This window comes from Eptatretus burgeri, chromosome 15, assembly GCF_056783735.1.
Source record: "Eptatretus burgeri isolate ZD-2024b chromosome 15, Ebu_testis_v1, whole genome shotgun sequence".
NCBI classification, from domain to species: Eukaryota; Metazoa; Chordata; class Myxini; order Myxiniformes; family Myxinidae; genus Eptatretus; species Eptatretus burgeri.
The window spans coordinates 65230648-65246862 of record NC_140975.1 but is presented as its reverse complement, the minus strand read 5'-3'; the positions used below and the strand labels follow the sequence as shown (position 1 = coordinate 65246862).

The 16215-nt window shown below is 37.3% G+C and overlaps 1 protein-coding gene across 1 annotated transcript in view; it reads left to right on the top strand.

Annotated features, from left to right (window-relative positions):
* LOC147012358 (uncharacterized) overlaps positions 1-14809 on the top strand; it is a 45057-nt gene extending 30248 nt beyond the window's left edge. Inside the window, exons 6-7 of the mRNA XM_085856379.1 lie at positions 4611-4783; positions 14573-14809. Of these exons, the coding sequence (XP_085712505.1) occupies positions 4611-4783; positions 14573-14809 (410 nt within the window). The remainder of the gene's footprint in view (positions 1-4610; positions 4784-14572) is intronic.
* Positions 14810-16215: the final 1406 nt, after the last annotated feature.

The following is a 16215-nucleotide window of genomic DNA, read 5'->3' as shown; positions in this document are numbered from 1 at the left end:
GGAGTTTTTAATTATATCGTAGTGAGGTGTTTTTAATAATATCATAGTGAGGTGTTTTTAATAATTTTGTGGTGAGGTGTTTTTAATCACATGGCAGTGAGTTGTTTTTAATAATTTCATGGTGAGGTGTTTCTAGTAATATCGGAGTGAGGTGTTTTTAATAACATGGCAGTGAGGGGTTTTTAATAATATCGTGGTGAAGTGTTTTTAATAATTTTGTGGTGAGGTGTTTTTTACTAATTACATGGTGAAGTGTTTTTAATAATTTCTTGGTGAAATGTTTTTAATAATTTCGTGGTGAGCTGTTTTTTAATAATTTCATGGTGAAGTGTTTTTAATAATTTCATGGTGAAGTGTTTTTAATAATTTTGTGATGAGGTGTTTTTAATCACATGGCAGTGAGTTGTTTTTAATAATTTTTTGGTGAGGTGTTTCTAATAATATCGGAGTGAGGTGTTTTTAATAACATGGCAGTGAGGGGTTTTTAATAACATCGTGGTGAGGTGTTTTTATTCATTTCATGGTGAAGTGTTTTTAATAATTTTGTAGTGAGGTGTTTTTAATAATATTGTGGAGAGGCGTTTTTAACAACATGGTGGTGAGGTGTTTCTAATAATATCGGAGTGAGGTGTTTTTAATAACATGGCAGTGAGGGGTTTTTAATAATATCGGAGTGAGGTGTTTTTAATAACATGGCAGTGAGGTGTTTTTAATAACATCGTGGTGAGGTGTTTTTAATAATTTTTGGTGAGGTGTTTTTAATAACATGGCAGTGAGGTGTATTTAATAATATCGTGGTGAGGTGTTTTTAATAATTTTGTGGTGAGGTGTTTTTAATAATTTCGTGGTGAGGTGTTTTTAATAATATCGTTGTGAGGTGTTTTTAATAATATCGTGGTGAGGTGTTTTTAATAATTTCATTGTGAGGTGTTTTTAATAATTTCATGGTGAGGTGTTTTTAATAATATCGTGGTGAGGTGTTTTTAATAATTTTATGGTGAGGTGTTTTTAATAACATGGCAGTGAGGTGTATTTAATAATATCGTGGTGAGGTGTTTTTAATAATTTCATGTTGAGGTGTTTTTAATGATATCATAGTGAGGTGTTTTTAATAACATGGCAGTGAGGTGTATTTAATAATATCGTGGTGAGGTGTTTTTAATAATTTCGTGGTGAGGTGTTTTTAATAATATCGTGGTGAGGTGTTTTTAATAATTTCATGGTGAGGTGTTTTTTTTAATGATATCGTAGTGAGGTGTTATTAATAACATGGCGGTGAGGTGTTAATAACATGAGGATGAGGTGTTATTAATAATATCGTGGTGAGGTGTTTTTAATAATATTGTAGTGAGGAGTTTTTAATTATATCGTAGTGAGGTGTTTTTAATAATATCATAGTGAGGTGTTTTTAATAATTTGGTGGTGAGGTGTTTTTAATAATATCGTAGTGAGGTGTTTTTAATAACATGGCAGTGAGGTGGTTTTAATAATATTGTAGTGAGGTGTATTTAATAATTTGGTGGTGAGGTGTTTTTAATAATATCGTGGTGAGGTGTTTTTAATAATATCGTAGTGAGGTGTTTTTAATAATTTGGTGGTGAGGTGTTTTTAATAATATCGTAGTGAGGTGTTTTTAACAATATCGTAGTGAGGTGTTTTTAATAAAATCGTCGTGAGGTGTTTTTAATAATTTGGTGGTGAGGTGTTTTTAATAATTCGGTGGTGAGGTGTTTTTAATAATTTGGTGGTTAGGTGTTTTTAATAATATCATGGTGAGGTGTTTTTAATAATATGGCAGTGAGGTGTTTTTAATAATATCATAGTGAGGTGTTTTTAATAACATGGCAGTGAGGTGTTTTTAATAATTTGGTGGTGAGGTGTTTTTAATAAAATCGTAGTGAGGTATTTTTAATAATTTGGTGGTGAGGTGTTTTTAATAATATCATAGTGAGGTGTTTTTAATAATATCATGGTGAGGTGTTTTTAATAACATGGCAGTGAGGTGTTTTTAATAATATCATAGTGAGGTGTTTTTAATAACATGGCAGTGAGGTGTTTTTAATAACATGGAAGTGAGGTGTTTTTAATAATTTGGTGGTGAGGTGTTTTTAATAAAATCGTAGTGAGGTATTTTTAATAATTTGGTGGTAAGGTCTTTTTAGTAATATCGTAGTGAGGAGTTTTTAATCATTTGGTGGTGAGGTGTTTTTAATAACATGGCAGTGAGGTGTTTTTAATAATTTCGTGGTGAGGTGTTTTTAATTACATGGCAGTGAGTTGTTTTTAATAATTTCATGGTGAAGTGTTTTTAATAATTTCATGGTGAAGTGTTTTTAATAATTGCGTGGTGAGGTGTTTTTTACTAATTTCATGGTGGTCTTTTTAATAATTTTGTGGTGAGGTGTTTTTAATCACATGGCAGTGAGTTGTTTTTAATAATTTCATGGTGAGGTGTTTCTAATAATATCGGAGTGAGGTGTTTTTAATAACATGGCAGTGAGGGGTTTTTAATAATATCGTGGTGAAGTGTTTTTAATAATTTTGTGGTGAGGTTTTTTTTTACTAATTACATGGTGAAGTGTTTTTAATAATTTCTTGGTGAAATGTTTTTAATAATTTCGTGGTGAGCTGTTTTTTAATAATTTCATGGTGAAGTGTTTTTAATAATTTTGTGATGAGGTGTTTTTAATCACATGGCAGTGAGTTGTTTTTAATAATTTTTTGGTGAGGTGTTTCTAATAATATCGGAGTGAGGTGTTTTTAATAACATGGCAGTGAGGGGTTTTTAATAACATCGTGGTGAGGGGTTTTCATTAATTTCATGGTGAAGTGTTTTTAATAATTTTGTGGTGAGGTGTTTTTAATAATATTGTGGTGAGGAGTTTTTAACAACATGGTGGTGAGGTGTTTCTAATAATATCGGAGTGAGGTGTTTTTAATAACATGGCAGTGAGGGGTTTTTAATAATATCGGAGTGAGGTGTTTTTAATAACATGGCAGTGAGGTGTTTTTAATAACATCGTGGTGAGGTGTTTTTAATAATTTTATGGTGAGGTGTTTTTAATAACATGGCAGTGAGGTGTATTTAATAATATCGTGGTGAGGTGTTTTTAATAATATCGTGGTGAGGTGTTTTTAATAATTTCATGGTGAGGTGTTTTTAATAATTTCGTGGTGAGGTGTTTTTAATAATTTCGTGGTGAGGTGTTTTTTACTAATTTCATGGTGAAGTCTTTTTAATAATTTTGTGGTGAGGTGTTTTTAATCACATGGCAGTGAGTTGTTTTTAATAATTTCATGGTGAGGTGTTTCTAATAATATCGGAGTGAGGTGTTTTTAATAACATGGCAGTGAGGGGTTTTTAATAATATCGTGGTGAAGTGTTTTTAATAATTTCGTGGTGAGGTGTTTTTAATAATATCGTGGTGAGGTGTTTTTAATAATATCGTGGTGAGGTGTTTTTAATAATATCGTGGTGAGGTGTTTTTAATAATTTCATGGTGAGGTGTTTTTAATAATATCGTGGTGAGGTGTTTTTAATAATATCGTGGTGAGGTGTTTTTAAAAATTTTATGTTGAGGTGTTTTTAATAACATGGCAGTGAGGTGTATTTAATAATATCGTGGTAAGGTGTTTTTAATAATTTCATGTTGAGGTGTTTTTATTGATATCATAGTGAGGTGTTTTTAATAACATGGCAGTGAGGTGTATTTAATAATATCATGGTGAGGTGTTTTTAATAATTTCGTGGTGAGGTGTTTTTAATAATATCGTGGTGAGGTGTTTTTAATAATTTCATGGTGAGGTGTTTTAATGATATCGTAGTGAGGTGTTATTAATAACATGGTGGTGAGGTGTTAATAACATGAGGATGAGGTGTTATTAATAATATCGTGGTGAGGTGTTTTTAATAATATCGTAGTGAGGAGTTTTTAATTATATCGTAGTGAGGTGTTTTTAATAATATCATAGTGAGGTGTTTTTAATAATTTGGTGGTGAGGTGTTTTTAATAATATCGTGGTGAGGTGTTTTTAATAACATGGCAGTGAGGTGGTTTTAATAATATTGTAGTGAGGTGTATTTAATAATTTGGTGGTGAGGTGTTTTTAATAAAATCGTAGTGAGGTGTTTTTAATAATTTGGTGGTGAGGTGTTTTTAATAATATCGTAGTGAGGTGTTTTTAACAATATCGTAGTGAGGTGTTTTTAATAATTTGGTGGTGAGGTGTTTTTAATAATTTGGTGGTGAGGTGTTTTTAATAATTTGGTGGTTAGGTGTTTTTAATAATATCATGGTGAGGTGTTTTTAATAATATGGCAGTGAGGTGTTTTTAATAATATCATAGTGAGGTGTTTTTAATAACATGGCAGTGAGGTGTTTTTAATAATTTGGTGGTGAGGTGTTTTTAATAAAATCGTAGTGAGGTATTTTTAATAATTTGGTGGTGAGGTGTTTTTAAAAACGTGGTGGTAAAGTCTTTTAATTAAAGTGGTGGAGGGGTGTTTTCAGTAATGTTGTGGCGGTGTCTTTTAATAAAGAGGCGGTGTTTGTCCTTCTGTTGCGACGTGTGGTGAGGCAAGCGCAGCGAGTTGATCCACATTCATTTTATATATGTGCACACCAACCAGCTCAAGTCACTCCCTGATGGAGTGTTTGATAAACTAACCAAACTCACAATCCTGTATCTGCACGAAAACAAGCTCCAGTCTGTTCCAAACGGAGTGTTTGATAAACTAACACAACTCAAAGAGCTCGCCCTGTACACCAACCAGCTCAAGTCTGTTCCTGGTTCCCATTTTAAATCCAACATACACTTGTCTATTCATTACACAACCCATAAAGGACTTACAACTAGTTCAAAAATATGTTGATTATTTGGATTTATAGTTGGTTGTCTGTTCAATTATTATTATTATTTTTTTTTTTTGTATACCTTGGTCGAGGCTCGTATGAGAGCTAACACACAACTCACAGCAAGGAGGCATGAGACAAGAGGGGCGGGAGTGGAAGGGACAAAACAGTGGGGAACAGACACATTAGGTGAACTGTGGAAGGGAGAGGGATGCGGATGGGATGGGGAACATGGCGAAGAGAAAATGGACATTTCAGGGACTTTCAGGAAGGAAAGCAGGAGAAATGAAGGAAGTGGGCTTGGGTGGATTATCGGGGGTAGAAAAGATCGAGGATTTGGATGGGGGAAGATAAGAGGTGGTGGTGAACAGCTGTTTTGAAAGCCTGGAGGGAAGAATGGGAAAGAATAGAGTGAGGAAGTTTATTCCAAAGGCGGGAAAAAAGAGGAATGAAAGAGTGAAGATGAGCAGTGATTCGTGATTTTGGTAGTTTTACCAGAAGCGGGTTGTTGGCGGACCTTGAGCGCCCTGTGGAAATGTGGTGGGGACAAATCGCAGAGAGAGCAGGGGGCAAGGCTGGAGAGGAGTCGGTAGAAGACAGAAAGACCACCGACCAACCTGCGGTGATTGAGTGAGAGGCCCAAAGACTCAGCTTCATTGCGGGAGATGCCGATGATCTTAAATGCCCTGGTTTCGACAGCGTGAAGCCGAGAAAGGTGGGAGGCAGGAGCACCAGCCCAGAGGGGAGAGCAGTACTCCATCAGGCTACGGACAAAAGCTTTGTAAGTGGTCAGGAGCTCAAGAGGGCCGAGGAAGGACTTAGCACGACGGAGGATTCCCAGTCGGCGACTGGCTTTTGAGGCGAGGTTGGAAATGTGACTTTCCCAGGAAAGGTCATGGCAGATAGTGAGACCTAGAAGCTTGAAAGAAAAGACTTCTTCCAGAGGATTGTTGAGAAAGTGGATGGGGGGTTTTGTAAACGGTCCTTTCGAAGAGACATAGTGAGAGTGTGAGATTTGTCTGGATTGAAAGACATGTTCCACGTGTTGGACCAGTTTGTGATTTTATCCAGATCTGCAGTGAGCGAAGAAGCTGCTGCTTGCCGGTCTGAGGGATGACAGATGGTACGGCAGAGGGTGGAGTCGTCGGCAAAGAGAAATAGAGGATTTTCCAGAGAGTCCGAGAGATCATTGATGAAAACCAGAAAAAGAACAGGGCCCAGAACGCTACCTTGAGGAACTCCAGCCTGCACAGGAAGAGGGGATGAAAGAACTCCATTTAGGGCCACACGTTGACTGCGACAGGAGAGGAAGTCTGCGAGCCATGAGTGGAGATGGCCTTGAATACCATGGGAAGAGAGTTTGGTGAGTAGGGCAGGGTGCCAGACTGTGTCAAAAGCACGTGATATGTCCAGGGATACGGCTCGGATTTCCTGTCTGGCATTGAGGACCTCCATCCATTGATGGGAGAGCAGAAGCAGCATATCCAGGGTAGAGTGACCTGGTCTGAAACCAAATTGATGATTGGAAATCAAGCCATTGGAGAAGAGGAAGGATTTCATATCTGAGGCGATGATGGATTCCATCACCTTGCTGATGATTGGGAGAAGGCTTGGTTTTTTTTTACAGTTTTTACAGTTTACAATTACACAATTACAGTTTTTATCACATTTTTGAATTAATCACAAGGTTCTGTTTCAAGATTATTGAAGAAACTTAATGAAAAATTTATGATGAACAAATCTTCATATTATGTATTTTTGTTGTATTAATAAATATATTCTCTTCATGATGATAATTAAATAATGTGAAAGGTTTAATATTCTGAACCCAATGAGGTTCCTCTGATCTCATCCCTCACATGCAAGAAAATAACAATAAGTAGGAAACAATTTGGATGTTTTTAGGATTTCCTTTCTTCGTTCATTTCAGGGTTGTTGCTTCTACTTCTCATTCCCAGTGTTCAGGGCTCATCCAAAAGTTGATCTGAGAAATGGTGGAGACCCTTCTCTTGAAACCACCTTATTCCTGAAGGGTGGTTCAGTACATTGGAGGAAATTCCTGGATTTGTCTCCAGTTAGGATGAAAGATGATTCTGTCCATGAAAGAATAATGCTTTCGAAGTGAAATTGAGGTTGATGCGGTTTTCAGGGTCATGTGGCTGTTTTGATTCTTGGTGATGCAAGTTGTGATTCTGGAAGGAGGTTTTCTTTTTTCTTGCTTTCACTGTCGAGGCTCGTATGAGAACTAACACACAGAACGTACAAAAGGGGAGCAGGAGACAGGGGGGTTTGGGTTTGGGTTTGGGTTTGGGGTGGATTAGTATGGGTGGAAATTATTGTGGTTTTGAATGGGGGAAGATTGGAGATGGTGGTAAACAGATGTTTTGAAGACCTGGAGGGAAGCGTGGGATTGAAGAGAGTGTGTGAATTTGTTCCAGAGAAAAAAAGAGGAATGAAGGAGTGAAGGTGGGCAGTGATTCTTCATTTTGGTAGTTTTACCAGAAGGGGGTTGCTGGCGGACCTTGAATGCCCTGCGGAAATATGGGAGGGTGGGGATATCTCAGACAGAGTAGGGGGGGCGAGGCCGGAGAAGAGATGGGAGAAGACAGAAAGACCACCAACCTGCCTGCAGTGAGAGAGTGAGAGACCCAAAGACACAGCCTCATCGCGGAAGATACCAATGATCCGAAATGTCTTGGTTTCCACAGCGAGAGAGGTGGGAGCACCAGCACAGAGGAGAGAGCAGTACTCCATCAGGCTGTGGACGAAAGCTTCGTATGTGGTCAGGAGCTCAAGTTTGCCCAGGCCAGAACAGATGGGGGGGGGTCAAGTGGGCCAGTTGGCATGGGCCGACCATACAGAAAATGTTCAATGTCTTCAGTTCAAGTCCCCAGCGGTGGGAAATACTGAAAGAACACCTTTCTGTCTCACTGCATAAAATGTCAAAGACAGGTGGTCAGTGAGAATTGACTGTGTCAGACCATTTGCACGGCATTTGGAAAGTGTTAGTCATATGTATTAGCACTGATTATAAAAGTACTTAATGAGCAGTTTGAAATGGGGTCCGAAATTTCCCATCTGGCCTGGCCCTATTACCAGCTTTGCATGGGCCTGGGTGGGCCAAGGACGGACTTTGCACAACAGAGGATGCCCACTCGGTGACTGGCTTTGCAGGCCAGCTTGGAAATGTGGCTTTCCCAGAAATGATCATGACAGATAGTGAGACCCAGAAGCTTGAAGGAAAGGACTTCTTCAAGAGGATCATTGAGAAAGTTGATGGTATGTTTCCATATGCTCCTTTTGGAGAGACATCATAAGAGTGTGAGATTTGTCAGGGTCAAAAGACATGTTCATGTGTTGGACCTGCTTGTGATTGTATCCTCGTCTCTAGAGAGTGAAGAGGCTGCTACTTGCCAATCTGGGGGATGAGAGATGGCAAAGCCGAGGGTGTAGTCATCAGCAAAGAGAAAAGGAGGATTTTCCATTGAGTCAGATAGATCATTGATAAAAACCAGAAAGAGAACAGGGCCAAGAACGTTGCCTTGAGGAACTCCAGCCTGAACATGAAGAGAGGATGAGAACTCCATGAAAAGCCACATGTTGGCAGTGATAGGAGAGGAAGTCTGCAAGCCATGAGTGGAGATGTCCTTGAATACCATCGGAAGAGAGTTTGGTGAGCAGGGCAGGGTGCCAGACCATATTGAATGCAAGCAAACTGTGGAGAGAGATGGCTGTGATTTCATGTCTGACATTGAGTACCTCCATCCATTGTTGGGAGAGCAGAAGCAGCATGTCCAGGGTCGAGTGAACTGGTCTGAATCGATGGTAATGATTGGAAATCAACCCATTGGAGAAGAGCAATGACTTCATGTCTGAAGCGATGATGGAGTCCATTACCTTACTGATGATGTGGAGAAGGCTGATTGGTTTGTAGTTGCAGGGATCTTATTTAGCCCCTTTCTTATGCAGAGTGGTCTTGTTTGCTGATTTCCAAGCAGATGTCAGATGACCTTGAGCAAATCAAAGGTTGAATAGACCAGTGGGAAGGTGAGCAAGAGCAGCAGAGCATGTTTTTAGGACACGTGGGCTGATGCTGTCAAGACCGTTTGCTGAATCTGAGTCGAGGTCTGTCAGCAAGCTCGGCGTCGGCATAACTGATCTAAGGACCTCTTTGGTGCTCTGCGAATTTCCACAGCCGTAACTATATACATATATATATATATATATATATATATATATATATATATATATATATATATATATATATATATATATATATATATATACACACAAATCTGTGCAGTGTCGAATAATAATAATATTGAGGTGAGGTGTTTTTAATAACATGATGGTGAGGTGTTTTTAATAACATGATGGTGAGGTTTTTTTAATAACATGATGGTGAGGAGTTTGTATTAACATGGTGGTGAGGTGTTATCAATAACATGGTGGTGAGGTGTTATTAATAACATGATGGTGAAGCATTTTTAAGAACATGATGGTGAGGTGTTATTAATAACATGATGCTGAGGTGATTTTAATAACATGGTGGTGAGGTGTTATTAATAACATGATGGTGAGGTGTTATTAATAACATGGTGGTGAGGTGTTATTAATAACATGATGGTGAGGTGTTATTAATAACATGGTGGTGAGGTGTTTTTAATAACATGGTGGTGAGGAGTTTTTAATAACATGATGGTGAGGTGTTTTTAATAACATCGTGGTGAGGTGATTTTAATAACATGGTAGTGAGGTGTTATTAATAACATGGTAGTGAGGTGTTATTAATAACATGGTGGTGAGGTGTTATTAATAACATGGTGGTGAGGTGATTTTAATAACATGATGGGGAGGTTTTATTAATAACATGGTGGTGAGGTGATTTTAATAACATGATGGTGAGGTGAAATTAATAACATGATGGTGAGGTGATTTTAATAACATGATGGTGAGGTGTTATTAATAACATGATGGTGAGGTGTTATTAATAACATGGTGGTGAGGTGATTTTAATAACATGGCCATGAGGTGTTATTAATAACATGATGGTGAGGTGTTATTAATAACATGATGGTGAGGTGTTATAAATAACATGGTGGTGAGGTGTTATTAATAACATGGTAGTGAGGTGTTATTAATAACATGGTGGTGAGGTGTTATCAATAACATAATGGTGAGGTGTTATCAACAACATGGTGGTGAGGTGTTATTAATAACATGGTGGTGAGGTTTTTTAATAATATCGTAGTGAGGTGTTTTTAATAATATCGTAGTGAGGTGTTTTTAATAATTTGGTAGTGAGGTGTTTATAATAATTTGGTGGTGATGTGTTATTAATAACATGGTGGTGAGGTGTTATTAATAACATGGTGGTGAGGTGTTATCAATAACATAATGGTGAGGTGTTATCAACAACATGGTGGTGATGTGTTATAAATAACATGGTGGTGAGGTGTTTTTAATAATATCGTAGTGAGGTGTTTTTAATAATATCGTAGTGACGTGTTTTTAATAATTTGGTAGTGAGGTGTTTATAATAATTTGGTGGTGATGTGTTTTTAATAACATGGCAGTGAGGTGTTTTTAATAATATCGTGGTGAGGTGTTTTTAATAACATGGCAGTGATGGGTTTTTAATCATATCGTGGTGAGGTGTTTTTAATAACATGGCAGTGAGGGGTTTTTAATAATATCGTGGTGAGGTGTTTTTAATAACATGGCAGTGAGGGGTTTTTAATCATATCGTGGTGAGGTGTTTTTAATAACATGGCAGTGAGGGGTTTTTAATAATATCGTGGTGAGGTGTTTTTAATAACATGGCAGTGAGGGGTTTTTAATCATATCAGAGTGAGATGTTTTTAATAATATCGTGGTGTGGTGTTTCTAATAACATGGCAGTGAGGTGTTTTTAATCATATCAGAGTGAGGTGTTTTTAATAATATCGTAGTGAGGTGTTTTTAATAATTTGGTAGTGAGGTGTTTATAATAATTTGGTGGTGATGTGTTTTTAATAACATGGCAGTGAGGTGTTTTTAATAATATCGTGGTGAGTTGTTTTTAATAACATGACAGTGAGGGGTTTTTAATCATATCGTGGTGAGGTGTTTTTAATAACATGGCAGTGAGGTATTTTTAATAATATCGTGGTGAGGTGTTTTTAATAACATGGCAGTGATGGGTTTTTAATCATATTGTGGTGAGTTGTTTTTAATAACATGGCAGTGAGGGGTTTTTAGTCATATCGTAGTGAGGTGTTTTTAATAACATGGCAGTGAGGTGTTTTCACTAACATGGTAGTGAGGTGTTTTTAATAATATCGTGGTGAGGTCTTTTTAATAATTCGGTGGTGAGGTGAATTTTAATAATTCGGTGGTTTTATTAATCTGGTAGTGAGGTGTTTTTAATCATATCGTAGTGAGGTGTTTTTAATAATATCGTAGTGAGGTGTTTTTAATAACATGGCAGTGAAGTGTTACACATGGCAGTGAGGGAGTTACATGGCAGTTACAGTTACATGGCAGTTACAGTAAACTACATGGCAGTTACATGGCAGTTACACACATTGAAACACCTCACTACCATGTTTTCAATAACATGGTAGTGAGGTGTTTTTAATAAAATCGTGGTGAGGTCTTTTTAATAATTCGGTGGTGAGGTGAATTTTAATAATTCGGTGGTTTTATTAATCTGGTAGTGAGGTGTTTTTAATCATATCGTAGTGAGGTGTTTTTAATAATATCGTAGTGAGGTGTTTTAATAACATGGCAGTGAAGTGTTTTTAATCATATCGTAGTGAGGTGTTTTTAATAACATGGCAGTGAAGTGTTTTTTAATAATATTGTGGTGAGGTGTTTTTAATAACATGGCAGTGAGGTGTTTTTAATAATATCGTGGTGAGGTGTTTTTAATAACATGGCAGTGAGGGGTTTTTAATCATATCATCGTGAGGTGTTTTTAATAATATCGTGGTGTGGTGTTTTTAATAACATGGTAGTGAGGTGTTTTTAATCATATCGTAGTGAGGTGTTTTTAATCATATCGTAGTGAGGTGTTTTTTAATAACATGGTAGTGAGGTGTTTTTAATAATATCGTGGTGAGGTCTTTTTAATAATTCGGTGGTGAGGTGAATTTTAATAATTCGGTGGTTTTATTAATCTGGTAGTGAGGTGTTTTTAATCATATCATAGTGAGGTGTTTTTAATAATATCGTAGTGAGGTGTTTTAATAACATGGCAGTGAAGTGTTTTTAATAATATCGTGGTGAGGTGTTTTTAATAACATGGCAGTGAGGGGTTTTTAATCATATCGTGGTGAGGTGTTTTTAATAACATGGCAGTGAGGGGTTTTTAATAATATCGTGGTGAGGTGTTTTTAATAACATGGCAGTGAGGGGTTTTTAATCATATCAGAGTGAGATGTTTTTAATAATATCGTGGTGTGGTGTTTCTAATAACATGGCAGTGAGGTGTTTTTAATCATATCAGAGTGAGGTGTTTTTAATAATATCGTAGTGAGGTGTTTTTAATAATTTGGTAGTGAGGTGTTTATAATAATTTGGTGGTGATGTGTTTTTAATAACATGGCAGTGAGGTGTTTTTAATAATATCGTGGTGAGTTGTTTTTAATAACATGACAGTGAGGGGTTTTTAATCATATCGTGGTGAGGTGTTTTTAATAACATGGCAGTGAGGTATTTTTAATAATATCGTGGTGAGGTGTTTTTAATAACATGGCAGTGATGGGTTTTTAATCATATTGTGGTGAGTTGTTTTTAATAACATGGCAGTGAGGGGTTTTTAGTCATATCGTAGTGAGGTGTTTTTAATAACATGGCAGTGAGGTGTTTTCACTAACATGGTAGTGAGGTGTTTTTAATAATATCGTGGTGAGGTCTTTTTAATAATTCGGTGGTGAGGTGAATTTTAATAATTCGGTGGTTTTATTAATCTGGTAGTGAGGTGTTTTTAATCATATCGTAGTGAGGTGTTTTTAATAATATCGTAGTGAGGTGTTTTTAATAACATGGCAGTGAAGTGTTACACATGGCAGTGAGGGAGTTACATGACAGTTACAGTTACATGGCAGTTACAGTAAACTACATGGCAGTTACATGGCAGTTACACACATTGAAACACCTCACTACCATGTTTTCAATAACATGGTAGTGAGGTGTTTTTAATAAAATCGTGGTGAGGTCTTTTTCATAATTCGGTGGTGAGGTGAATTTTAATAATTCGGTGGTTTTATTAATCTGGTAGTGAGGTGTTTTTAATCATATCGTAGTGAGGTGTTTTTAATAATATCGTAGTGAGGTGTTTTAATAACATGGCAGTGAAGTGTTTTTAATCATATCGTAGTGAGGTGTTTTTAATAACATGGCAGTGAGGTGTTTTTAATAATATCGTGGTGAGGTGTTTTTAATAACATGGCAGTGAGGGGTTTTTAATCATATCATCGTGAGGTGTTTTTAATAATATCGTGGTGTGGTGTTTTTAATAACATGGTAGTGAGGTGTTTTTAATCATATCGTAGTGAGGTGTTTTTAATCATATCGTAGTGAGGTGTTTTTTAATAACATGGTAGTGAGGTGTTTTTAATAATATCGTGGTGAGGTCTTTTTAATAATTCGGTGGTGAGGTGAATTTTAATAATTCGGTGGTTTTATTAATCTGGTAGTGAGGTGTTTTTAATCATATCATAGTGAGGTGTTTTTAATAATATCGTAGTGAGGTGTTTTAATAACATGGCAGTGAAGTGTTTTTAATCATATCGTAGTGAGGTGTTTTGAATAACATGGCAGTGAGGTGTTTTTTAATAATATTGTGGTGAGGTGTTTTTAATAACGTGGCAGTGAGGTGTTTTTAATAATATCGTGGTGAGGTGTTTTTAATAACATGGCAGTGAGGGGTTTTTAATCATATCATCGTGAGGTGTTTTTAATAATATCGTGGTGTGGTGTTTTTAATAACATGGTAGTGAGGTGTTTTTAATCATATCGTAGTGAGGTGTTTTTAATCATATCGTAGTGAGGTGTTTTTTAATAACATGGTAGTGAGGTGTTTTTAATAATATCGTGGTGAGGTCTTTTTAATAATTCGGTGGTGAGGTGGTTTTATTAATGTGGTAGTGAGGTGGTTTTATTAATGTGGTAGTGAGGTGGTTTTAATAATTTGGTGGTGAGTTGTTTTTAATAATTTGGTAGTGAGGTGGTTTTAATAATTCGGTGGTGAGATGGTTTTAATAATTTGGTAGTGAGGTTTTGTAAATAATTTGGTGGTGAGGTGTTTTTAATAATTTGGTGGTGAGGTGTTTGTAATAATATCGTGGTGAGGTGTTTTTAATAATATCATGGTGAGGTGTTTGTAATAATATTGTGGTGAGGTGTTTTTAATAATATCATGGTGAGGTGTTTGTAATAATATTTTGGTGAGGTGTTTTTAATAATTTGGTGGTGAGGTGGTTTATTAATGTGGTGGTGAGGTATTTTAATAATATCGTTGTGAGGTGTTTTTAATCATTTGGTGGTGAGGTGTTTTTAAAAACGTGGTGGTAAAGTCTTTTAATTAAAGTGGTGGAGAGGTGTTTTCAGTAATGTTGTGGCGGTGGCTTTTAATAACGAGGTGGTGTTTGTTCTTCTGTTGTGACGTGTGGTGAGGAAAGCGCAGCGAGTTGATCCACATTCATTTTATAGATCTGTACACCAACCAGCTCAAGTCACTCCCTGATGGAGTGTTTGATAAACTAACCAAACTCACAATCCTGTATCTGCACGAAAACAAGCTCCAGTCTGTCCCAAACGGAGTGTTTGATAAACTAACACAACTCAAAGAGCTCGCCCTGGACACCAACCAGCTCAAGTCTGTTCCTGGTTCCCATTTTAAATCCAACATACACTTGTCTATTCATTACACAACCCATAAAGGACTTACAATTTGTTCAAAAATATGTTGATTATTTGGATTTATACTTGGTTGTCTGTTCAATTTTTGTTTTTATCACAAGGTTCGGTTTCAAGATTATTGAAGAAACTTAATGAAAGGTTTATGATGAACTTATCATCATATAATGTATTTTTGTTGTATTAATAAATATATTCTCTTCATGATGTTAATTAAATAATGTGAAAGGTTTAATATTCTGAACCCAATGAGATTCCTCTGATCTCATCCCTCACATGCAAGAAAATAGGGTACCAGATATGTGGTATTGGAGGACCAAGGGTGTAAGATAGAACCAAGGGTGTGAGGAAGGGGTAGGCTATCTGAAGACATGATGGGATAAGTGTGTGTGTGTGTGTGTGTGTGTGTGTGTGTGTGTGTGTGTGTGTGTGTGTGTGTGTGTGTGTGTGTGTGTGTGTGTGTGTGTGTGTGAGAGTGAGAGTGAGAGTGAGAGTGAGAGTGAGAGTGAGAGTGAGAGTGAGAGTGAGAGTGAGAGTGAGAGTGAGAGAGAGAGAGATTCTTTGAAAGAATTCCCAGGACGAGTTGATGTCAGAGGAAATAGAGATGGGAAATCAGTCTCCAAGTTTCTGCTTGAATTCTGCATGAAGTCCCTGCCAGTCGGCCTGAGTGAAATGCCAGACTTAACGGCACTGAGGTGGTTCTCCAATAACAGTCAGAGAGCTATCTACATTGACAATCACGTGGTCAGAATGAACCAATTGGAGTGTAGGAAGAACAGCAGATATTTTCAGTGTAATTGGTGAATATCAGATCCAGAAGAGATGGAGTGCCATTGGTTAAGGTCCAGGTCTGGAACTTGACCAATTGAGTCAGTCCCAATGAATCACAGAAGTCTTTTGCTGAAGTTCCATGACAGGTGAGAGAGGTACTCACACCTAGCCAACTGGCATGATGACAACTGAAGTCACCACATATGAGGAAGACAGAGTTGGGATGAGAGAAGAGTAGTTGGTCCATGTTTTCGCAGAGTAAGGTGTAAATGGAGTCATCACTGTTTGGTGGATGGTACAACACACATATAAACATGAGGTGGGAGTGGAGTGGGATCCGTAGCCAGAGGTATTCCTCGGGGTGTGGGGAGAGAGGGCAGTTCATGGTGAGTGAGGAATAGAGTTTTTGATGAATAGAGCAACTCTGCTACCAGGAGGAGGCTCAGGTCTGTCGTACTAGAGGTGGGATTAACCAGGGAGAGATACTAGGAAGTCAGTGATGTCTTGAGGGAGGAAAGTTTCTGTTAAACAGATGATGTCTGGATTGTCAATGGCAACCTGTATGGAAAGATGTCAGGTTTGAGTGAAGGCCCCGGGTATTTGAGGTCCACACTGTAAAGGAAGAGGGAGGGGAGGTGGTATTGGGTGCAGAGGAGGGGGAGGATTGGTCGAGGGAGTTGGTGTGGAG